The sequence below is a fragment of the Copadichromis virginalis genome, linkage group LG14, assembly GCF_057382275.1.
Source record: "Copadichromis virginalis isolate Kocher_CV1m ecotype Utaka linkage group LG14, C_Virginalis_male_GT1.1, whole genome shotgun sequence".
Taxonomy (NCBI): Eukaryota; Metazoa; Chordata; class Actinopteri; order Cichliformes; family Cichlidae; genus Copadichromis; species Copadichromis virginalis.
In genome coordinates, this window is record NC_140631.1 from 25,438,182 (window position 1) to 25,464,069 (window position 25,888).

Sequence of the window (25,888 nt, forward strand, 5' to 3'; positions counted from 1 at the left end):
ACACACACACACACACACACACACACACACACAAACATGGTATAGATAATAATCTCATGTGTAAAGGTGCCATGAATGTAGAGTGTTATATAAATGCTATTCATCCATCCAGGTTAAGACAATGCTAAACAAATTGGCTTCTTAATAAAAGAATCAGACAGCTGAACCGCTCTGACTGTAGCTGTTCAGCTGAAAACTGCTAAAAATATGAAAAGAAAATACCACAGAGGCCCCAAACTGTTGAGCAACCGAAGCCCTACATCAAGCAAGAATGTGAAAACATTTCACTTTCATAACTGCGTCAGATGGTCTCCTCAGTTAGAGATTGTTGTTGAAAGAAGAGGTGATGCAACACAGTGGTAAACATTCCCCGGTCACAACTTTTTTCACAACTTTTTTTTGCTACCATGCCATTTAAATGACTTGGTAAATACACCAGCTTAATAGCTGTAGTTAAGATGAAAGTATTGGACCCCTCTTTCAGAAACACCTGTTGTCATAAACCAGTAACACCAACTTCAAGTGCAGCTCCTCAGTGTGTCTGAGTGTTACAGTGAGAGAAAGGCGCATGTACACAGATTTGTTTTTTAATGAGATATCCATCAACGCTGTGGTGAGGTGTGGTGTAGAATAATATCAGTCTGCTGTTCAGTATCAAATGTGACTTCAGCGCCACCACTGTTGGTAGCTACATGCAGGTGCGCAGCGCACATCATTCCCACTTTCCTCTAGTAGGATATGGAGGCTGCAGCTTCTCTGTTCTCTTTTTCCTCCTCCGGGTGTGGAATTTGCGCTTGCCAATGGAGTTTTCTGTTTCCCCAATGCCACTACTGATCCTGTGGAGAATTTACTTTTACTTTCTAAGTGCACCAGTGTAACGACAAAAAAAGCGATTCATGGAAATTCTTAGGCTGATTTGCATGGGAAATCACGAGCATTTTCATTTCGATTTGAAGTCCCTTGCCTGAAAACCAAATTTGAATGACTTTGAATTTTGAAATTTGCACTTGGAGCTCCATCCCATCACCGGATTAAAGAATCTATTCAGTGCGCGTAATACAGCGGTGCCAGTGGTTTTCGTTTGGTCCCCATTTAGTACTTATGGCTCACCTCTCCACCACGGCGCATCATTAGGATACCGGGGGTGGGGCAACGGCAGCCTGTCCCGGTGAGGGGAGGAGAATACAGGGAACAGAGGCGGTACTTTCTCCGCTGCCTCTTTCTCGGCGCTGGAGAGTGTGGGACCAGGGCTGGAGAGACCGCCGGGGAGCATCAGCAGAACCAGTCCAGCACGGAGCCTCGCCTGGCCGACCGCTGCGCCGTGCACTCTTCTTGGGGACTGCACAAAATTCCTGTGAAATATAACTGCTTTTAATGGCATGTGGCTTGTAACTTTACTTCTGCTGTATTCTTTGCAAGAAGGTAGGCTTGAATTGTGTCTCTTCAAGTGTTGCTCATCTGCATGTTGCCCCCTTACCAGTGCAATGCTGAAGTTGTCTGTGCATGTTTGTTACGTTGTCCGGGTGATGAATTGTGCTGGACTAAACGAATTAACGTCTAAAACGAATGACTCAAACTCCAAAATTGCCGTTAGAGGAAGAATTGTAACTTTTTTTTATGTTTGGCGAAGATGCTTTCCTGAGCAGCCATGATTTTTGGAAGAGAACATGATGGCTGATTCATCGCACGTCCTCACTGTGATTATCTGATGATATTATTAAAATGATAAAAAAAAAATTTGGTTCAATCGGAGAATAAAATCAACATGCCCTGCCGTCGGATGACAGTAAAGAAAAAGCACAAAGATCTCTGAAGTGAACACTGCCTTTCGTTGAGATGAGAAAGATAACGGCATTTGCATTTTGCATGATGAATATGTGGAGGTGTCGTGAATATGGAGGCTGTTGAATAGGAGGAGAGGCTGATAAGGATCTGCAGGCGCGCGCACGGATAAAGGGGCGACCTCGAGCGCTGCTGCTGGACACAGTTGTAGACTGTTTACTCGCAAAAGTCCAAGGAGGCAGAGGAGTTTAATATATTTACTGACTTTTTTTTTGCTGTCCCGTCGAAGCACAAATAAGATGATAGGGTGTGAGTTTGTGTGCGCGAGAATGCGCACACAAGGAGCTTAGGTGACATGGGAGCGGGGAAGAAGCGGGTCCCTAGAGGTTAAAGAATCTTTTTTCTCAGTTTTTCTTTTTGAATGAACACTGAACTATTGCATAAACATCGTTGTGTGCTGATTGGATGCGGGTGCGAGGCAACAAGGGTCAATACGTTTTATGATAGACGTGTGAACTGGGTATTGACCACTGGCCTTTAATTTGCAGATAATTTGCCCCAGTTGGATAATTAAAATACGATGCCATATCTTACCGTTTATTTTCTTTGGCAAAATATAGGAGTGTCAGCGTGTGCAGGCTCGGTTGTTATCACCCCTGGTCTAATTATTCATCCACCATTTTCTGTGGCACCAGATTTCACTGATTGGCTTCGCTCTAAATACTGCAGATACGAAGTAATGATTCATTTTTCCCTTTAAATTTAAAAAAAAATCTTCTGTTGTTTGTCTACTAATTTCCAAACACTTCATGAAAGCCACACAATGAAATAATGTGTTTAGTGTTTATAGTAAATGTTCTTTCGTTCCTTTACGCACAGGTCTGTAACCGAATACACGTGATTCTAAACCATTTTAATCTCACAAATTAGAGAGAAGTTGCAAAAATGTCTTTATAACTGTGGGCAGTGCGCCTGTTTCATGCTCATGCCAGTCGCCATGATTGGCCTTGGCAGTGCCCTCTTTCAGGCTGCAGCTGCGGCGAGGGCTTCTGTGCTGTTTTTGTTATATGTAATTGGATTACAGGGTCTATTTCGATTATACAGACTGTACATCGCCCTGTCCCGTGACTGAACGAGATGTGAGTGTGTGCCTGTGTGTATGGTGGAGGGGAGGGGAGGAAGGGTTGGGGGCTGCAAACAGCCACTGGAGCGGAAAGAGTGCTTGAGATGGGAGAGATGTAGATAACGCGGTGGAAAACAAACTTCAATTTTTCCGTTGTTTTTCCTACGCCATGTTCCCATCGTTTTGCACGATCCAACAGTGATTTGTTGTTTTATGGGGTCGCTGAGTGTTTTATATATGTTTGATTTTTATAAAATAAGGGAAAGGGTAGGTCTATTATCATACATGCATATGCATTAGTACTGCGTATTTTGCTGGTTCGGCCGCGCCTCCTAGAATGACACACAATTTGTCTTTTTTATTTTTTATAAACATGATTATGAGGATTCGCTATGTGTTATGATATTTTGCGAGATGTTTAACTTTATCGTTTCTTTCTTTCATTAATTAAACATTCATTCAGTCACTTTTGGCTGTTGGTTTGGCGTCCCCCCCCCCCCCCCCCCCCCCCCAGCACACCTGCACCCATGAGTGCGGAGAGCAGGGGGAGAGAAGAACAGGGATAGACAGATAGATAGATGGATGGATGGATGGATGGGGGGACAGAGGCAGAAGAGGGAGGGGGAGTACAGCCATTCTTCTTTGTCATGATTTGGGAGGCTGCTTGTCATTTTATGGAAATAAGATTGAGACAAACACAGCTGAGGGCTGTGGGGGAATCTTCTGTCAGGCCTGACAGGCCATAATAGGGCCCGGGAAACTGGAAAAGGGAAGCCATATTGCAATTAATACATTTAAAAAGAACTGTTAGAAATGGGGCACACGGTACAGAGTGGAATTCGAGGAATTTCGATCAGTATTTATACAATTTTCAAGGAAAACGCCATGTAGTGATCGACATGGACGCGGACTAAGCTCTTGCTATAATTATTTCATCAATTAACATCTTTCCGGTTTTATCCAGTTTTGGTCGACAGGCCTCCTGCAACACACACGTAAAATTAACCGTCTGCATCATGCTGTTCCTCCCACATAGCTACAAAACACGTTGACTTATATATTATTTCAGAACTTTATTTAAACGTGTGTGTTTCTCTTTCTTAACCTTGAGACTCGAATGCAGTGTGTCCCTATCTGCTTTGTGTCTGAGCGCTGTGATATTAAATGATGCCACACTTTTACTGTCTTTACATTCTGACTTGGTGTACGACATATAAAGAGTGTTTCGACACAAGTTAAGTATGGGTATCTCCTCTGGGTATCTGCTAGAGGATCACCTGTCAGTGTTCTCGCCTTCCTTTGGGACACCTTCATATTCTTGAGAGCGGCCTGACCCGCTGATGTGCGCACACCGCGGGGCTGTGTGTAAATTTGGAAACAAAACAGTCACCGACTACTGGAGAAGTGCTTGGAGGGGGAGCCCTGTAATTGCGGTATGAGTCAGACTCTGGTGGCTTCTCGGCTACACCCGCACGATGGACTCGGATGTATTGTTTCTGGACTGGAAAACTTAGCGGCTGATAGAAGTAAGACGCCATCTCTGGAGTTGTTTATTCTGTTTTAATTTATCGATTGATTTCTTCACACACACACACACACACACACACACACACACACACACACACACACACACACACACACACACACACACACACACACACACACACACACACATATATATTACTCCAGAATCGTGGTAATGAAGGACATTCAAAGGTGACCTTCTCCTTTGGCACCCCTTCTGTTTTTTTTAAACCCCTCTAAACACAACATCAGAGGTTATTGCAGTCCGGCCCGACTGGATTTAATTATATGGCTGGAATTCACTTTCCAGTCTATCTGCGACGCACATGTCAAATATCACTTAAATTCTTCCAAGTCACACTTGAGAGCTCCGCGTCTAATTTTCCCGGCTCTGCCTACACAACTTTAAAGTGTTGTCGGAGACACACGGCTCAACAGTTTAAAGCTGTAGGACTGCGTGTCATATTTGGCTGGTTCACTGTCAAATGTCGCTCTGCTCACGTCCATCCGAACGAGCCATTCGGCCTCATATTCAGTCTGAACATTGTGCCATTTTGTGTACTTTGAAACACATGAACCTCGTCGACAAGTTGGTGCGAGGTCATAGTTTCAGCATTACCTGGGGTCTGGACTCCAATCCAAATGATTTCGGTGATCTTTGCTTTCTGTTAAGGATGATGAGGGTATTTTTTAAGTAAACAAGTCACACAGAGATCGACTTTAACGGCTTACACAGGTTGCTCAAAGTCGTGTCCGGTAGCCCGTTTCTCCCACAGAAAGCCATGTCTCATGTCTTAGGACATAAGTAAGCCCCAACCCCAAAATAGCAGTGAAACTACCACAGTCCATAGTAACAATCAACTCTCTTTCACTCCGCCTCTCTCTTGTGTTCTGCTTACTGACAACTTATGGTCCTGTGTCTGAGGGAGAGGAGAAAAAAACACATCACCACAACTCTGACACTCGCTTCAACAGCGGAAATCATCTTTTTGAAGTGTGAGATGTGAATTTTCAAACACCGAAATGGCTGCCTAATATTTCACTGACACTGCATAAGTTGTATGCAGGGCCTTTAACCCCCCACCCCCACCCTGCACCTCAGCGCGCGCGCGCGCGCGCGCGCGCGCACACACACACACACACACACACACACACACACACACCACCTATATTCAATCCAGAATTTTTCTTTCTTTTATTAACTGCAATGTTTAATGAAACTATATGAGACACTGTTAATTTTCTGACTGCACACAAAACTATACTGACACATTGCCATGCAGCAATAATGGATATCTTAATCTAAACGAGACCCTCCTCTCCATCAAACACGATCGTGTCTTTTATGTTTTGCTTTTTGCATGCATTATCACTGCAAAGACTTGCTTTGGCTATTATTTGACCTGAATGGGTTTTGTGGGCCGTTATCTGTAGTGCTGCATGGATCGCAATATTGAAAATCTACTTGCAATTAAGAATGTATTTATGTGACTCTGCGTGTGTCTGTTTTATGGGGAGAAAGAGTTAAAGAGGGAGGGAGAAGGAGGAATTTATAGCCCTGTTTCTCTGTGCACGTGATGGTATGAATGTGTGTGTCTGAATAAATGTAGACGAGACAGAAAAGGCTGCATTATGCATAGCGGTTCACCATAGGCAATATTCTGGCTTCTCCAGCATACATATTCATACACCAGTTTTATATCAACTGCAAAAGCATGGAAGGAATGTGCAAAATGTATTTAAGTCTATTGCTGAGATGGACTGGAGTAAAAAAGAACCATCAAAAGGAATACATGGACAAAAAGAAAAGTAAGAATTTAAAAAGGGGGCAAAAGGAGAGAACAAATGAGGAAAATATTGAAGGGTTCATCCAGCAGGAAAGATTTTTCACCCAAAATCACTTTGACCTTCTTCATTGTAATCAGTGCATCGAGGCTTGAAGAAGAAAATCAAAATACTGTTCATGAATGAATGAGTGCTGCTTCCTGGCTCCTTATTCCTCTGCTTGGGAAAAAGAAAAAGAGAGCCTGGGGCAGTGAAAGGACTCAGATAACATCTGAGGTTAGATGTTACTCAAATAAAGAGGAAAAGCAAGATTATTGCACCCCATGTTTTTATATGTCACTTTACACAAATTATTAACAGTTTGTTATAATATTTGATAGAAAGATATTCTTCTTTAGTTTTCCAGTAGTTGTCTGCATTTCATTGACATTTCATTGAAGCTTTGAATTGGAAGTTAGTATATAGTATGTCATGGATCGTGCAGTATAATGCAGCTAACTGCTATTTGTTTAGATCACATTAATTCCTGTAATTCCTGTCCAATTTGAACATCTCACCTGTCAGATATCCTAAAGAGGTCAAGTCTCCAGGGAAGACTTTACTATTGCCCAACAGCAAACAAGAGCTCTTCGCCATATGTCTAATGTATCTGTGTGATACCCATGACCAGTACAGAGTTACTTTTGATAAGTTTAAAGCAGACGCTTCATTTTGGCAGCTATTATGTGTATGTTTTTACTGTTCTGTACTAAGCTTTAAACCATTACTGCCATAAGACCCTTGGTTGCCACTATCATCTTGATGGTCTTTTCTGCTGGAGGCTGTCATTTTTGCAGTGAAGGCCTGGGCTTGCTTTCATGTGTTTTTGCACGTGCGCATGAATGTGTGTGAACTCAGTGACCTGGATTTATACCATAGAATAAAACAATTAGCCCATTCATCCCATGCTACTAATTTTAAGAGGTTTCCCTCTAAATTTAAGTGAGTTGTTTAAAAAAAATTAAGCCACCTTTGTTGATTCATCATGATTTTGATTTTTTAAGGTTGGTTTATACTTGAACAGGATATCTTGTATCAAAGCTTCACTGCCTAGGGTTCAGGAAGCTCATAAGTGTTCATATACCAAATCTCAGAAGTTGGGAAGTTAATAAATGTCTTGAAAAGGAATAAATGCCTCTAAAGGGCTTCATTTCATGTGTTCATTTATTCATGCAGCACCTTTTTTGGAAATATTTACCTCTTTGACCCTTTAGAAATGATTCAAATACAGCAATCAAAGAAAACCACCACTATATGAGAGTATACCTGTTGGCAGTTTGGGTATCTATCTATCTATCTATCTATCTATCTATCTATCTATCTATCTATCTATCTATCTATCTATCTATCTATCTATCTATCTATCTATCTATCTATCTATCTATCTATCTATCTATCTATCTATCTTTAGCTTCCCCAGATTAATTAAGTAATTAATAAGTAAAATTAATATACTGAACAGAAGGAAAGGTTATAGATTCCAACTCATATTGTATTCTATATCACCATCTTTGTGAAAGTCCAGCAAAGTTTTGGTGCTTAAAATAAAATAACCAATATTTGAAAGCAAAAGTAAATGGCAATAATATTAATAAAAACAACAACAACAAAACTAAAGAGCAAGAAAAAAATGAAATGAAATGAAGCAGGACACAAACTGTTTGTCTCCTTTGATTTTTTGTGATACGCACCAGTGCCACTGCTCTTATCTGGCATTGTTGCTTTCTTTCAGTCAGGACTGTTCTCTCTTGGTGCCCACTGCTGCCAATACCAATTATATTTAAAGCAACTTGAATACTAGAGTTTTTCCTGACTGCCACCAAGCTGTAATTTGTTGGTGTAGAGGTGAAGCTCAGTGAAACAGCTCTACTACAGGAGTCATAGGAGTTTAGAGACTTTATACAAACAGTGTTGACAAGGTTAGGCGTGGCATTTCAAAATGGAGGAATAGTCTTCTAGTCATTTAGATCTATTTTAGCCTTTACAAAAACTGTTTTACATGGCAGTCAATGTTCCAGCATCTTTTATTTGTTCTACACCTCATTTTTAGATCCAAATTCATTCACTCATCCTAATCTTTTCCATTTAGTGGCCAGCCTCATATGGCCTCTGTCTACAAGGCCACAAACCTAGAGTTATCTTTCACTGTTGATTTTTTTTTTTTTTTTTTTTTGCAGGTACTATACAATGAATCTCACATTTGAGGATGTGTGAGTTTCTTGATTCTCAGAACAAGTTGTACTTGCTCTCTTGCTTTGCTGTGCATCAGAGCCTCACACTTTTTTTTCTTGGCTTTGGTTAGAGCCAGTTTTTTCTTTTCTGTGAAAGTAGAAATACACACTGTTGTATAAAATATTCAGTTTTCTTGCAATTTCCTGCATGGAATAGCCTTCATGTGTTCAAACAGATATATTCTGATAAGTTTAAGAAGAAAGCTATTTTTTAGGTGATATAAATTAGCCCAACAGTCTTTGCATTTTAGGGATTTTTGTATTAAATATTTAAACAGCAGTGACATTCCTAAGGACACTGCCTTTTAAATGAGAATATAAATATTTTGTAAACATTTCATGTGCACTGAAACTGGCTTGTTATCAGGAGTTTGGGAGACAGATCAAACCTTTGTTGTGAGTTTTTCATGGATAGTAGATTGTCCTGCTTAGTAAGCACCTGTTGTTGAAAAGTGGTGCTCTGTGGGGAGGAACTTTATAGCATGGGTTTCCATGGCTGAGTAGCTCCTGTAGAGATAATGTAAAGGTTCTTCAGTACTTTTGTCCACATAGTGTCCATATGCAACACATACTGTCAAACATTTCCACTAAAATCACTTCATCCCTGCAGCTATGAACTCAAATGCTGTTTGAGTTCATTTGGTAAGACTTTAAGATTAAAGACAACTATGCTACAATTGTGAAGTGCGAGGCGTGTAAGTAGAAAAGCACTGACACGCAAAGCAGGCTATGGTAAACTTAAGGTGAGCTGAAGGACAACATTAATCTTATGATGGCAATAGTGAACAATTGCGTAATTATGAATACTTTTTAACCAATACTTAGTACTTTATCATGAAAATATTTTACTTCCAAATAGTGTCACCTGCTAATAGTTTTCTCCTTATTTTCCAAGTATGGCAGCACTTCTGTGTTTATCCCCAGAAATACATAGTGGTGCTCTCCGTGGTGCTGAAAGTGCAGATCAGTAAGCCTAGCAGCCTGTGAAAGTGATTGACATGGATTCAAACGGTAGCATGGATTGAACTTGACCTAAATTCAGATTTTTGAAGAGAGGATCTGCTCCAACAATGACTATCTCCTCTCTGCCGTGCTTGTACACACATACATTTACAGTCACACGCTCTGCACATGCACAAGTGATCGTAGATTTCTGCTGTTGGTTGAATTTGGCATCAAGAGCGGAGGCAGTCATTTAACATTAACCTTTCTCTATCCCTTTCACCTTACCACACACTGAGATGCACGCTCGGTCACTCAGTTGCATCCGAACACCTTTGCACCTGAGAACCTTTCCCCCAACCAGCCACCCATATCCTGTCTACAATATTGCGCTCCTGCCTGGCTCCCTTCCGCTTCACACCCACACACGCATGGAAAAGAGGGAAGTCGGACATCAGCCTCCCACAGCAGTGCGATTACAGAGTGGATAGACTATGTGTGTGTTAAATGTGAAAGGAGATTATGTGGGTTTAACTCTCTGTGTCTGGCATACAGATTTCAATCATGTAACATCGCCTTTCTTTAATGTGGCAGGAAAAGACAAGGTTTATGTCTTTTGAGGGGTATCTGGAGAGGGAAAAGGAATGATGGGAAACAGAAAGAAAAGGAGGAGTTATCGCTTAGATAAGAGAAAGGAAGGCAGGTAGATGCATTAGGTGGCAGGCAGCAGACAATTGAGAGTGAAAATCACCTTACGTCAGTTCAGGCTAATCCCTGCATTTTACTTTTGAGCCTTTTCTCATGTGACCCATCCTATTTATGTCATGTTATTAATGTCATTACATGTTACTATTTATACTAGACAGAAAAGATACAAAAATAGCCTTTATAACATCCCTTCCTTTTTTTTTCTTACCATGCATTCAGATGTTAAAAAAGCAGCTAGTCAGCCTATGTGTTTCATTTTATAGCTGGCTGCTAATGATATCCATTGATATAGAGGATCTGTAAAAATTAGAGCCTAAATGACATTGGATAGTGTCTTTATATCTCCATTGATAGCTAACACCCTATTTTCTCCCAGCACACAGAGAATTAAAGAGACAGGGCTAATCCAGGCATTGTTGACAAAATCCAGGAAAAGGGATTAATTAAGTATCATTGTCTGAGAAGAAAATACTCTGGCTTGGGGCATAGCGTCCTCCCCTGGCCTCCAGCCAAGCCGAGCTCAGCACTTCTATACACTCCTCTACACCCCTCTTCCCAGTTCCAACAAACACACAGAGAAACAGAGATCTTAAAGGATGCCTCATTGCTTTATAGCTGACGAGGGCGTTGTGCGAAAGAGGATATTTGGTGGTCTGCTTCCCCTTAGGAAAACTTAACTCTTCATCTGTGCCACAAAAGTATTGATATACAGCAAATTATACCCAGCATAAATGCACACACATACACATATGCAGCACTTAGCTTTCACACCACAAATGTTTATACATTTTTCCCTCCAGAAAAGATAACAGTGGTGGCGGGGTCATCTTATGTAACCCATTTTTTTTCCTGTTGAGAGGCATGTTTCTAAAGGACTACCTGTTTACACATATTCGATTATAGATCTCAGAGGATTTCGTATTGGATGAGATTTATGTCTGCCTTTTGGCAGACAGTGAGGAAGTTTTTTGAGTTAAGGTGACCTAGGAGCCTGTAGATGCTTTCTTATAGGTTGAATGCAAATGCATGTAGGTTTATGTTTAATGTTTGACTGTATCACACTGATTTAGTTAACAGACCTGTAAAATATTGTAAATACATCTCTAGAATGCATTAGGCCTGAAAGAGTAACATGGATGTTCACGATGCACCTCTATCTATCTATCTATCTATCTATCTATCTATCTATCTATCTATCTATCTATCTATCTATCTATCTATCTATCTATCTATCTATCTATCTATCTATCTATCTATCTATCTATCTATCTATCTATCTATCTATCTATCTATCTATCTATCTATCTATCTATCTGAAATCTACAAAATAGAATTTCTTTTCAATATTCAAATCATGTTATCCACAAAGACCCTCTCTCACTTCCTACCTCCCTCTCTCCCTCCTTCAATCTCCCTCCATCTCTCCCGCCATTTCAATCTCTATGCAGAACATCCATGTTCCTGAGCATGTACTTTCTATCTATCTATCTATCTATCTATCTATCTATCTATCTATCTATCTATCTATCTATCTATCTATCTATCTATCTATCTATCTATCTATCTATCTATCTATCTATCTATCTATCTATCTATCTATCTATCTATCTTTAGCTTCCCCAGATTAATTAAGTAATTAATAAGTAAAATTAATATACTGAACAGAAGGAAAGGTTATAGATTCCAACTCATATTGTATTCTATATCACCATCTTTGTGAAAGTCCAGCAAAGTTTTGGTGCTTAAAATAAAATAACCAATATTTGAAAGCAAAAGTAAATGGCAATAATATTAATAAAAACAACAACAACAAAACTAAAGAGCAAGAAAAAAATGAAATGAAATGAAGCAGGACACAAACTGTTTGTCTCCTTTGATTTTTTGTGATACGCACCAGTGCCACTGCTCTTATCTGGCATTGTTGCTTTCTTTCAGTCAGGACTGTTCTCTCTTGGTGCCCACTGCTGCCAATACCAAGTTATTGCAATGCCAAATGACACTTAGAATTATTATATTTAAAGCAACTTGAATACTAGAGTTTTTCCTGACTGCCACCAAGCTGTAATTTGTTGGTGTAGAGGTGAAGCTCAGTGAAACAGCTCTACTACAGGAGTCATAGGAGTTTAGAGACTTTATACAAACAGTGTTGACAAGTTTAGGCGTGGCATTTCAAAATGGAGGAATAGTCTTCTAGTCATTTAGATCTATTTTAGCCTTTACAAAAACTGTTTTACATGGCAGTCAATGTTCCAGCATCTTTTATTTGTTCTACACCTCATTTTTAGATCCAAATTCATTCACTCATCCTAATCTTTTCCATTTAGTGGCCAGCCTCATATGGCCTCTGTCTACAAGGCCACAAACCTAGAGTTATCTTTCACTGTTGATTTTTTTTTTTTTTTTTTTTTTTGCAGGTACTATACAATGAATCTCACATTTGAGGATGTGTGAGTTTCTTGATTCTCAGAACAAGTTGTACTTGCTCTCTTGCTTTGCTGTGCATCAGAGCCTCACACTTTTTTTTCTTGGCTTTGGTTAGAGCCAGTTTTTTCTTTTCTGTGAAAGTAGAAATACACACTGTTGTATAAAATATTCAGTTTTCTTGCAATTTCCTGCATGGAATAGCCTTCATGTGTTGATTCATCATGATTTTGATTTTTTAAGGTTGGTTTATACTTGAACAGGATATCTTGTATCTGCTTAGTTTTTCATAATAATTGTAATTATAATTTTTTAAAGTCAAAGTTTAAGTTGCAAAGTGAACAAGTACAATTAATATACTATATATTTCATTATTAATGCACTGGCTGTCTGTTGCAGTTTATCATGCTATGCAACTTTATTCAGTCTCCTTGGTCCTTGATTGTGCACATTCTATATTGGGCGTGAATGTTGTCTCTATATCTGACACATATCAGCTATTTAACTCTGTCTCCCCTTCTCTCATCCTAACAGTCAACAGTGAGGATGTTGTCTCTACGCGGCTGTACTTTGTGAACGCCTCCCTGCAGCGGGTGACCTTCTCCAGCTCGGTGGGGGTGTCCCTGCCCTGCCCCGCGGGTGGCGCCCCCCATGCCGTCCTGCGCTGGTACCTGGCTGCCGGAGACGACATTTACGACGTGCCCCATATCCGCCACGTGCATGCCAACGGCACCCTCCAGCTCTACCCTTTCTCCCCCTCCGCCTATAACAGCATTATCCATGACAACGAATACTTCTGCACTGCTGAGAACCAAGCGGGCAAGATTCGAAGCCCCAGCATCCACATCAAAGCAGGTGAGGGCTTAAAACTGAATGGCCAGAAGGACACTTTAATTCAGGAATGTTACTATGTTTCTTACTTACCAAACCAGCAGACTATTACCTTTTTTCTTCTTTATATGTATTTAGAATATATTATTGATGTCAGTGTTATTGTATTTAAGGTCAGTTTTAAATGTACATTAAAAGTACTGGTCCACCTACATGTTACACATACAGCAGCTGCTCATGGAAAGTCATGCTACGAAGCTCCCAGTGTGCAGTTTTTGTACTGATGTTAATGCCAAAGAAGGTTTGGAGCTCTGCAGTTACTGAGTCAGTGGAGTGGTATCAGCTTTTACACACTATGGAACCTCAACACTTGGCAAACCTGATCTGTAACTTTACATGACCTTCGACCTCATGGCCAAGTGGCAGCTGTTTCTAAATGCTTCCACTTTGTGAAAATATCACTTTGTAGAATCATGCGATATCTAGGAGGGAAGAAATTTCACAAACTGACTTGTTGTAATGGTGACATGTTATTATAGTACCACATTTCAATTCAGTGAGCTCCTATTCAAAGATTAAGAGGTGCAACTTTTGTCATATCATGTATGTTCAGGGCAGGTGAACTAACTAACCTTACCTTTTCATGCTTTTCTGGCCCGGTAGTTGTTGCCGTTATTAAAACTAACATGGAGATAGAAGTATTTTGTGTCCACTGTTATGACCATGTTATGACCATCATAACAAAAAGACTTTTTCGTTCATTTCTAGACTGACTTTTTTTTTTTAGCTTTACTATAGAAAGCCACTACTGGACTCTTTCAGTGATTGGATACATTTTCTGTAACAAAAAAAAAGAGAGGTAGCAAAACTTTTTCAGGAGAGGTACTTCAAGTTTTGAAAAACAAATTCTTGTGCCACCAAACTGGTCGAGTGCAGTGCGTTGGAATATGACAAGAAAACTGATCTTCATGTTTTAAATTTGTTGAGGGCCCATTGGAGACCACTAAGGTTATCAATAAAATAATATTATGTGGACATTCTGAAAATTTTCACTTCACTAAATACTCACCAAAAAATGTCCAAGTGCCAAGCTGGAGGCAGTTTTTTTTGGCACACATTGAAGTGATCACAAAAACAACATAGCCACAGCCAGCATCTGAAAATATGGTCACACAAACAGCCCACAGTCATATTGTCATTTTAAACCAAAAACTTTTCTCGGTGGGGCTTAAGTAGCTCCGAGTGCCCTGACACACATGCAGGCACAGAGACAGTTGGTTTGGTGACCTGTCCACACTCCCTGCCAAGGTCAAAGCTGGAGAGAGGTGCTGAACACACCGAGGAAAGGTGTTACTGATCTTTTAACACTTGCACGGTGACACACACACACACACACACACACACACACACACACACACACACACACACACACACACACACACACACACACACCACAAAAAGTAAAAAACACATGCACATGACCTCATGTGATACACACTTTATACAATAGATATGCACGTTTGCATGTTAATGCGCATGTACACAAACACGGACCCACACATGCACGCGCACACACAAACAAACACATACCAACATGCACACCAGCCTGCGAATAGCTCGTGCCAGCAAGCCTCCTGTCTCCCAGTCTCTCCATCTGTCCATGAACTGGAAAGTCCCCTAACTACACACACACACAGGCTAACACAGACACACACACACACACACACACTGAAACACAGGCTCAGCCATTTTCCTCAAGCTGGCTCATGGTGTTTAGTCGCCAGCTCTTTGTAAGGGTGTTTGGCAGGAAAGATTTTGGAGTGAGCTAGACACATGAAAAGATGTGAAAAGAAATCCTGAAAAAAAAGTAGATTTTTAGGTCATGCTAATAGCCAGTGAGGCATTTTGACTGTGTTTATCAATTCTACCTGAAGAGAGAGTCAGCAGTTCCTTAGCACACACGTATACCAACAAAATCATTCTCCAAAATGCTGCTGGATCATCTTCCTCGCGACCACTAACACAAACACTCTCATATGTGGTCCCCAGAGGATGACAGTCCCTTCAGCGTGAGAGTGACCTTACAGCCAGTCTCTGTGCTGGGATGACCTTCCCTCCCAAATAATTACAACAATTAATCAATTAAATGCTGAGGCAACCACAACTCCACAGCTCCATAACCAGAGCTCACATGCATGTGTGTGCCTCATTACCCCTAGAGTTGTACACAACACACAGGCTCGGTTACACTCACACAAAATCCTGTAGTTGCCATGGGCGACAGAGGCGTGAGCGCTAGGGTGTGGCATGCCCTGTCTCAGGTGGTGCAGGAGAATGATGACAGCTGACAGCTCACAGTGTGACACCCCCCCCCCCCCCCTAAAAAAATTCTCTCCCACTTCCCCCTGCGTCATTCTCCCCCTCTCTCTCTCGCTTCACATCTTCACATCTCCCTTTCTCTCTTTATCCCTCCCCCTCTTTCTCACCCTTTTCTTTGCATGCTGATTGTGGTCCAATAATAGCTCAAGCACCTGTCTGGATAGCTCTACATTTATGAAAATCAGTATGTGGGCTGCTTGTTTTCCTGTATATGTTTTTGTTTGGGTATCTCATTTTGAAAAATCTAGTTTTCTCTGTGCATTTTTCACTCGAGTGTAACGCCAGTCTATTGCACGCAACTATTTTTGGTAAAACAGTTTGATACATTCTCATATCCAGAGGCAACTGAAAGGCTATTGATATACGTATGTTTAAACTGGAGTGTGCATGGCAACTTGAGTTTCATCTTCAGTTTGATCTGTACTTACTGGAGGGTTAGGCGCTTAACCCAGCGGTCGTAGGGGGAGATGCAGGGTACACCCTACCCAAGACAGAGAGATGCACATCCACACCGACAACCAATTTAGAATCACCAGTTAACTAAACAAAAATTTCAATATTATATTATAAATGGTATAATTTGTTGAATTCAACTCTGACCAAAAAAGAAAACCTTTTTTCATGACTGTACTGTATATCTATCTGTCTATCCGCCTAGCATTACCTTAGCTTCAGTTCAAAACTTAAAAATATCAAGGGACTTTCTCATAAAGCAAATTTAGCATTTTTCTCTGTCTGTTAATAAACAAAAGACCCAAAGGACATTTGAAGGATAGAAATTTAAAACAAAATTGCAAAAAAACATCTGAGAGTTTTGTTTTTTGCTCACATAACACATCTTTACAAAAACTTGGTATAATGATTTGGGTAGACCTGTTCGGTGAGCCCCACCCTATCTCCCCTTTGTTCCACCTAAAACACACAAACCTACGTAGGACAGGGCCAAGGCAGCAGGTGTTTAGATCTATTTCTTCTATCTGCCCTCCTCATATCTGTCTGAACCTGAACCTGATAGACTGCTTTTTTTCATCCTTTTCAATTCAATAATGCAACCCACATCCATTCATTTCTCTTGTATTTCATTATACTTCCCCGTTTCTATCCTTTCCCTTTGCTGTGTTTTTAATGCTCGCTTTATGAATAAGTAAATGCAGTATTTGGTTTCTCCGTCGTTAATTATTGAAGCGACAGTGATACAGGACTTGCCTCCCAGTGCGCCCAGTCGCCCAGACCCATGTTTTAACTTGTATCTAGGCAACCAGGCTGCATATAGTCAGGCATCAGTAACATCCTAATGATTCTGCTGCGCATGCGATGAGGGGGAGTGCAATTTACACACAAATCAGTTGGGGTACCATTTGCATCATGTCACAAGGCTTAAGAGGATGAATATGTAATGGTTTTTTTCCTCTCTGTCTTTCATATTTTCTAAGAGAAACGTGTGATAAATGACAATGCTATCACAACAGCTGCCTCTTAGTGGGGTCGGTTACATAGATGGGTCCAAGGGCATGTCGCCATACATGGCTTGATTGACAGATTTTAATGGGGTAACGAGTGGTTAAACAACACTTTCTTAAAAGGAATCAAGTGTAGGGCAAGGTGGGATCACTGACAGGAAGTACAAACCCGAGGTGACCTTGACTGGTTTAGCACCTCTGCTGTATTAAAATGTGACCACTGTCATCATCACGCCAAACATTTACAATCTGCCAAGCCGATTTTAAACACTCTATGAGAGGCTCAGTGGGCATTGGGGATTTTACTTGCTATTGACGAGAGGCAGCAGGGTCAGTCAGAGAGTAAATAAATGATTGAAAGAATTGGCTCGGCCACAACAGCCGAGGCCACTCTGTCGATCCAGGGTATCGATCTGAGGTAGATGGCTTCAGTGAAAAGCAAGGGCTGTTTAAATGAAAAACTGAGATTAGGACCTGATTGGAATTAATTGTGTTTTAGTTTTGATTTATTTACAAATTAAGCTTCAATTCACATTAGCCGCCCGTGAGTTAGGTGACCAAGTGAGAAACAATAACCAGGCATAATTAAGGTCCAAAGTGGCATGGTAGTGCCATAATTGTCAGTGTCAAGGCTCAATAGCCAATATGCATCATCTGTTTTTGGCAGGATCATATATATGTCAAAAAGTGACATTTCCATGGTGTTGACACAGTCTGCCCCAGTCTTAACTCCTTAACAAGGCCCAAGGATTAGATGAACATGGATAAAGTAGGCTAGTGTGAAAGAAATAGACATGGTGAGACAAAGAATCAGGAAATTAAACATCGAACTTTAAGGTGAAAGACTCCCCACCGTTTGGACAAGGACACTGGCTTTGGTTCCAATGGGTTCCAGTGACAGTGGCGGCTGGCATAAAGCATTATTAATGACCAAGGAAACTGGCCTTCAGGCTAGGCGTTAATTATATCACTGGAGAGCTGGGGGAGAGCGAACACATAGGAGTGCAGGGCCACTCCCTCTGTTGTGTGTATGTGTGTTTTACATTGTTAAGTCATTACTGCCCTCATTTCTAAAGAGAGCCCGCATTGATAGATTGCTGGAAACACTCACTAATATCAGCCTTTCTGAGACCCTTTCTGACTTCTGTAACTTTGTTTTTCTGTTCGTCTTATTCAAGTCAAATTGTGTCCAATGTGAATTGTCTGTGTTGAAAAATCTGGCAACATACCTTTAAACAAATGAGATGAAGATAGCAGCCAAGGCCACACAGTTCAGTTTATAAAACAGCTCTGTTTATTCGCTCGAGCTAGCATGTCCTTGAACTACCTGTCTGTCCTTCTTACCAGAATAATCCATTAATTTAATTTCACTTAATTTATTTAATGAAAATTTATGCTCTGATTCAGCATTTCACATTTTTCACCAATCAGGCTATTGCTACAGGCTAGTGTTTTCATCATTAAGCCTGTCTTAATCGCCACCATCCTTTCTGTACACTGGCACAGATTCACAGTTTAGTGCTCTGCATGCCATGTGCAGAGGGTGTGTTTTTGATGCCCTGGCGCCTGCATGTGACAGTTCCATCGGCTCTGTGCAACCCTCCACTCTTTGCCGTCTCATAGCATCTGTGGCGTTGTTCTTTAAAAGGCCAGCAGCAACTCGCTACGTATCCCCTTCAACACAGCTCCGAGTCGGTCCTCCTTACAATCGCCCCGTGATTTTTAAAGCTGTGGCTGAACAGTGAAAAACATGCTTAATGTGGCTGAACAGAGCACCAGACAAGGTTATTTACTCACCCTGCTTTAAGTATTTGTCGAACAGGACAGATGTCAGCTGTGAATTGTCAACATGTGAAAAAAGTATTTGAAAAAAATATTTGTGTTTTTTCGTTGTTGTTTGTTTTAGATATATTACTATTTTTTATACCACTGCTTAAAATCAGGACTATCACTATATCCGAATGCCAATTCTTGATAATAATGACTAAAAAAATGATCCTTTAAGTTCAGTTAATGAATTCTGATTCTATAGAGAGCAACTATAAAGAATAATAGAGAATAAAGAATATTATAATAAAGAATTTCCACACATTTAAGATATATTTTAGGTTGTAATTTCCAATACCTAAAAGTATTCACCACCAGCATTGTTAGCTCAGTGTTCCACATTCCTTGTTACTTTTCTTAAAATGTATTCATTACCTTAATTAATCTCCAAAATAAGTAATTTGTTATATTATTTGTCGCGCATAATTACCTACAGTTCTATAAACTGAGGCAAAACAATATCCTAGTAAGGACAATCATACAATCTTACTTTTAGTGTTTACATTCAAAGTTGAAAACCATCTGAAAGCGACGTCCCCATGTTCATCACAGCAATTCTCCTGCAGGAACATGAACAGGTAAAAATACAGACTCCTGGATGTAGTTTGTACTTTTACTACTACATTCTTATTTTTTGGGCAATAAAAACCAACGCAATGCCTGAATCTCTACTTCTAAAGATGTAGACTTTGCCACCCTTTTCCTAAAAACTAAAATTCACCAGCTGGGCCAACGTCCTCATTTTAGGTTTGACAGCGTTTTAGTAGGTAAAGGTGAATGCTTGGACATGAATTGAGCTGCGGTTTGGGGAAGGCCTTGACTGGCGATGGCTCCCGGGCCTGGCAGATCCCCGTGCACTAAATAGAAGTGAAGAAGTTAAAGAATTGAAAACAAAGAGGGAGGGTGGGGCACGTAAACGAGAATAAACAGCTTGTAGAACTGGGGGAACCTAGATGACAACCGGAAGGAGCGTGTTTAGAGGTCCCACTCCTGAAATTCCGATACTCCAATTAGATGTGAGAAACATTGCAGTTAACTAAAATAAAAGTAAAAACTAGACTTTTGAAGACAAATGCAAATTAACTGAAATGATATTGTGAATTTGGAAAACCAAAATAGAAGTGAGTTTTAGTATCTGTTAGTCTGCTAAAAAAAATATTATTACAACATTCCCAATGAGACATTGATGGATGTGTTTATTGAAACTCTGGATGTTTACAAGATTACGAGGTAATGCTTTCAAAAACTTAAGTGTTTTTATTTTAATATTGATACTTATTTTCCTAAATCTTACCTCTGACATAAGCCCTTTATAAGATAATAATTAAAGAGACTAAACTAAATTAAACTAAACATCCATCCATCCATTTGCTTCCACTTATCCTTTTCAGGGTCGCGGGGGCTGCCGGAGCCTATCCCAGCTGTCATAGGGCTAAACATATTTTAAAAAATTACTTTGAATGAAATTAAATGGAATTAAAAATGAAAATAAAAATGAAAATAAAAATAAAAAACTAATTAGGAAATTAAAAAAACAACAACTATGGTTACTCTGGATTTCAGTACAAGTGCAGGAAGAAAAAGTCCTGTTTGGTGTTTTTATTGTTTCTGTTGATGCATCCTGTAGAGAACTGAAAGAACCTTTATAACAACATAATTGCAAATGTAATGTAATTACTGAATTTAATGCAATACAGTAACATGTTATTGAAAAGTGTAATGTGATTACAGTAGCACGTTACTGTGTAACATGTTACACTAAATACCAGTATGTACGGTAGACAGTAAAGAGAAACACAACAAATGATATTACAAATATATTTAATTTTATGAATTTAGTTCCTTAATTTAAAAGGAAGAATAAATGTTTTCAATGAAAATGTAACAGATTATTATCAGATTATCTTTACCTTGTGTTCTTACATTGTAATTACATATTGCCTTTACGTGTCTGAACTCTATTATAGAGTATCCCAATCTTTTTATGATTTGGCTGTATGGTAGCCCTCCTGTGGTACTTTGCTTGACTAAACATTATAAAGACTTTTGTGGGCTGTTGACAGCCTTTGTGGACTAAATTGTATATAAAAAGCTATTTGAGAGATGTAGATTTGATTAAATTAAAGCATAAAAGTAAACTATACCTCTCATATCACAGTTTGTGCAGACTCCCAATTTATGATATCAGCATTCATCTGTCATTTTTAAATATCAGTATTAATATCAGATTGAGGTTTATTAAACTGAAGTGTCCACTGTCACTCTCACCCAGTGTACATCTAGTGACTAATATCAACTCTTTTCTTCACATACCAGTGTTCAGGGAGCCCTACACAGTCCGTGTGGCCGACCAGCGCTCCATGCGGGGTAATGTTGCCGTGTTCAAGTGCCTCATCCCCTCAGCTGTCCAGGAGTATGTCAGCGTTGTTTCCTGGGAGAAAGACACCGTCGCCATTGTCCCTGGTAGGAGATTCAGCCACTCATAATCAATGATTCATCAAAAAGCCCAAACTAAGACTGCAGACAAAAGCTTCAGGTTCATTTTCCAAGTTCATGCTCACTCTGTTTGTGTCTGTGGTTAATAATGGAAAGCAAATGATCTAATCTCATTCCACTACATAAATGGAATATTTGCAGGTGGAGAAATAAGAATTTTCTCTGTTATTGCAAATGAAGTCCAAGCTTTAAATCCAGGGATGTTTTTTTGTTTGTTTGTTTGTTTGTTTTTTTAAATGTGGTTTGCTTTCAGAACGTAATGGACTTTCTTGTGATTGTTGATTTCTCTTTATCAATAATAATCAATCTATTTGTGTTTATTTGTGTTGCTGGTACTGGTCCCAGTGAGAGAAGATGACAGAATGCCTCATTCATTCAAAAATAAGGCTGATGAAATGGCCTTTGCCTGACACATTCCTGGCTGCTCAGTCACTGTCACTGCTGTGGTTCAGAGCTGTGTTCTGTGGATAAATCAGACATTAGCAGACATGTGCTATTTGTGTTTGTGTGAGAGAGAGAAAGTGAGAAAGCAAGAGAGAGAGAGAGAGAGAGAGAAAGAGGAGGACCGAGGGGTGTGTGTGGACTGGGGTGTGTGTGTGTGTCTAATTTGATGTTATCACAGTCACCTAAAAGAGAGCAGCAACACCTCTAGGGCTCTCTTATGTCTGGTGTTGTTCACTCTGTTTCATCTGATCCTCTAAACAAATCATTCACTGTCTAACTGAAGAGTGAAAATATCAGTATGGGCCTCCTGCGTGCTGCTACGCTTGTGCATTGGCACTCGTGTGTATCTACAGTATGTGTTCAGGCTTGTGTTGCAGTGTTAACATTTGCTCCATGGAGCAATGGCAAATTGCAGGGTGTCAGATGAGACTGTTTAGGTCAGATGATACGCATTGTTCTCTGCCCCTTATCTTGCTCTCTGATACAGACTGCCTGTTTCATCTCTCAACACTGTGTGTGAGTGTGTCTATAAAGGTGTCTGTGTATTTGTGTGCCTCTCTATATTGCTCTGTCCTTCACACAGGAGCACTCATTGATCCAGCACAACTATAGTAAGTGTGTGTGTGTGTGGCCTGAGGGGGGTTTCCAGTCTGGATCGATAAAGCTTGCTGGTGGATTCCCCTCTCTCTTGTCACGGATCCCTCAGTGTGAGAGTGGTGAGACCGGGCCAGTCTGTTTGACTCATAGCTCTGTGTGTGTGTGTTTGTGTGCGTGTGTGTGTGTGTGTATGTGTATTTGCTAAAGCCACTGTATCATGGCTGTGTGCAAGAGCTCAGTGGGAGTATGTTATTGATCGCGTGATGGACGCCTTTGGTAAAGCATGCACATATAGACAAGCACACACACACACACACACACACACACACACACACACACACACACACACACACACACACACACACATTTGAATGAGCAGCTCTTTGAGCTTTCAGCTGTGACCAGTTCATGTTATCCATAATCTTTAAGAAACAAACTATACATTCCATTGATTCCATTTGAATGAATTATCACTGCACGAACTACAATAATCTGTTTCATTTTCAATAACTGAAACACAATTTTTAAGGTGAAATGATCAGTCAGGTTATCAGTTGTCACTATTTCAATGATCACCATCATAACTTTCAATCACATATTTGTTCTTCTTGGATTTTTCTTGTTCTTATTCTTTTAGATGATTATAAATGGTCACTTTTACATTTCCGCACATATGAAGATGTCTAATAAGGCATCTTTAAACAAAATGGTTAATTGATTTTCCAATTGTTTACTAAGTAATATAATCCCAAAATATCTGAGCTGGCATTTCAAAATACTTGAGAGTATTTGTTTTCCCTTTTTCCTTCGCTTCCTTCTCTTCTCTACTTCTTCTCCTCTCAGTCCTGATGAATACGTTTTATTGGTGACACAGTGCATCTCTTCTTCTTTCTGTCCATCTTTGGCTTGATGCCTCCTCCTCAACCCTGGTACAGACTGGTGGCCCGTGTCAGCATCATAACCACACACACACACACACACACACACACACACACACACACACACACACACACAAACAGAGACACAGAGGATCCATGTGCGGGCCCCACCTACCCCACTTGCACTCCACCATACACCTCATCCATCTATCCATCCACTTCATCTATCAGCTCCTGGTAGCATGTACAGCTTTCAGTCTTTCGATAGCGCTCGAGATGCTCTAGTGGTTTGCCATTTATTAGGGACACTGTATGCCAAGGTATTGGCTTGACAGGATGATACATGTCAAACAGACGGCTGTGTTGGTCAATAAAGCTAAGTTTGAATGGGCTTTGATGAAGAGGCAGGAGGGTGTTTGCTGACAGCTGGCCTCACTGTGAGACGACCCTGCCTGGGTGTCATGTCACTATTTGACAGCCAAATCTGTTTGCGTTGAGGCCTGTTCGTGGAGCGATTTATGGGGGAGTAGACAGATAGATAGACAGGCAGACAGTCAAACAGTGCGAAGCTTTGCGTGTTGACTGGCTATCGTGGATTTTACTCCCTTGTCATATTCCTCCCCTTCTCGTGCTACTTCTCTATCTAGCCATGCCTCTCCCTTTAATTGATGGTTTGCTGGTGTTGCTGTCGGTTAGAAAATTAACATTTGTTTGCTTGTCAGTTAGGGAACTGAAAGAGTATGCTCTGACAGCGATGTGTACGAAGGAACTTCATCCGTGTGTATGTGTGAGTGTTTGCGTGTCACTTTGTTAGTATCGCTCTCCTCCTCCAGTTGGAGCTTAAAACATTGTGAGTTTTATCTGGTCGCCATGGTAACGGGTGCGAAATGAGGAAGGTGTGAGGATGCATCGCTGCCTGATTTTTATAAGTGCATCACCACGGTTCATCTCCACCATACTCACACATGTGCACGCACGCACACACATACAGAGGACATATCAGCATATGTAGCATCTTTCTTTCTTTATTTCCTGCATTGCAAACTGTATAGTCCATCATCCATGGTCTGGATTAGGATGATGAAGCACTGTGTGTGACTTGTCGGTGACACTATGTGCCTGTGTGATATATATATTATTATAATAAACCTGTTGGCCACTCTGTTAACAGGGACAACAGCCAATATCTAGGAGCTTCCAGTGTAGAAGGCAGATATTTGAGCCAACACTTCCTAATCTGTCCAGCAGAGTTTATGAATGCAGGTACATTAACAAAGCTGTGTAAATTTTGCTCTCTACCTGCATGCAATCAAACCCCGCTTAAAGATGATTGGTCGTTAGAGGTTCAGTTGCAAACACACCTTGGATACATATTATGCATGTATTGTTATCGAGAATAGCTAATAACTGACCTAAAACCGTACAGCAGAATTGTCAAGCATATGTCAGTTTACTTTAAGTATTTTGGAAATGCATGGCAAAGTTTTACACGTTTGCACTGTAAAAGCTTGGGTTTTATATGGTGTGATCATACTTTTCCTTTGAAAGATGATCAGTTTTTCTCCTGCCATCCTGTAACTATATGTATTTTCTCACTTGTGCATGTTTTCCTATAATCCCAGAATGTGTCCCTGATTTCTACATCAGGCTTGTGTCAGGGGCATAACACTTGTTGCAGCACTCGAAAGGGCCAAGGAAACAAAAATGCAATGTGCTGACTTGGATGTTAATTTTAATCTTAATTTTAATAAATGATTGCCATGGGTTTAATTGTATTTGTGGGAAAGGAAATGTCCAAAAGTAAGCAACACATTCAACAATATCATCAGCATCTGTGATTGGACCATGATGTAGACATAACCCCAAACTTCAGGATTTTATGTTTCTTATAGACCTGCTTTTTCTCTTTCTCACTTTCTGTTTTACCTCTGCCTCCTAGGGTTCTCTTACTGCTTGACTTGACATTTATTCCTCTCAAGTGCTTATCAGGCCCACTTGATCGCCTCTTGTTTTGCATCATTATTTTTCTTCACATTCTGCTGTTTTCAGTGTGTCTGCCCTCTTCCTTTACTAAAATACTGAAGTTAAAATAGAAATATCAAAGTTTGCCAAAAGACATTTACAGGAATGGTCTTTATTTTATGTAATAGCTACACATGAAGTCAGTGTAGTCTTTTTAATGTTCCTTTCTTTTGTGAGGCAGCTGAGTCAGTTCTGCAAACTGTACACACTTAGATATAATGTGCTTGCTTCATTAGAGCCAAAGAAACTACAGCTTATTTGAATTACACATTTACATACTGTGGTTGAATGAACTATTCAGGTGGCATCTGAGTAGCATGCTTCATTAAATGTTAATGAGAACATTGTGAGTCATATTACAGCATTAAACCAGGGTAAGGGATAAAGAGATTAACACAC

At 40.2% G+C, this 25,888-nt stretch overlaps 1 protein-coding gene across 1 annotated transcript in view; it reads left to right on the forward strand.

The window, feature by feature from the left end:
- Positions 1-1,079: 1,079 nt before the first annotated feature.
- dscaml1 (Down syndrome cell adhesion molecule like 1) overlaps positions 1,080-25,888 on the forward strand; it is a 99,390-nt gene continuing 74,581 nt past the window's right edge. The window contains exons 1-3 of the mRNA XM_085430126.1: positions 1,080-1,422; positions 13,090-13,410; positions 21,369-21,515. Coding sequence (XP_085286252.1) covers positions 1,380-1,422; positions 13,090-13,410; positions 21,369-21,515 — 511 coding nt within the window. The 5' untranslated portion in view covers positions 1,080-1,379. The remainder of the gene's footprint in view (positions 1,423-13,089; positions 13,411-21,368; positions 21,516-25,888) is intronic.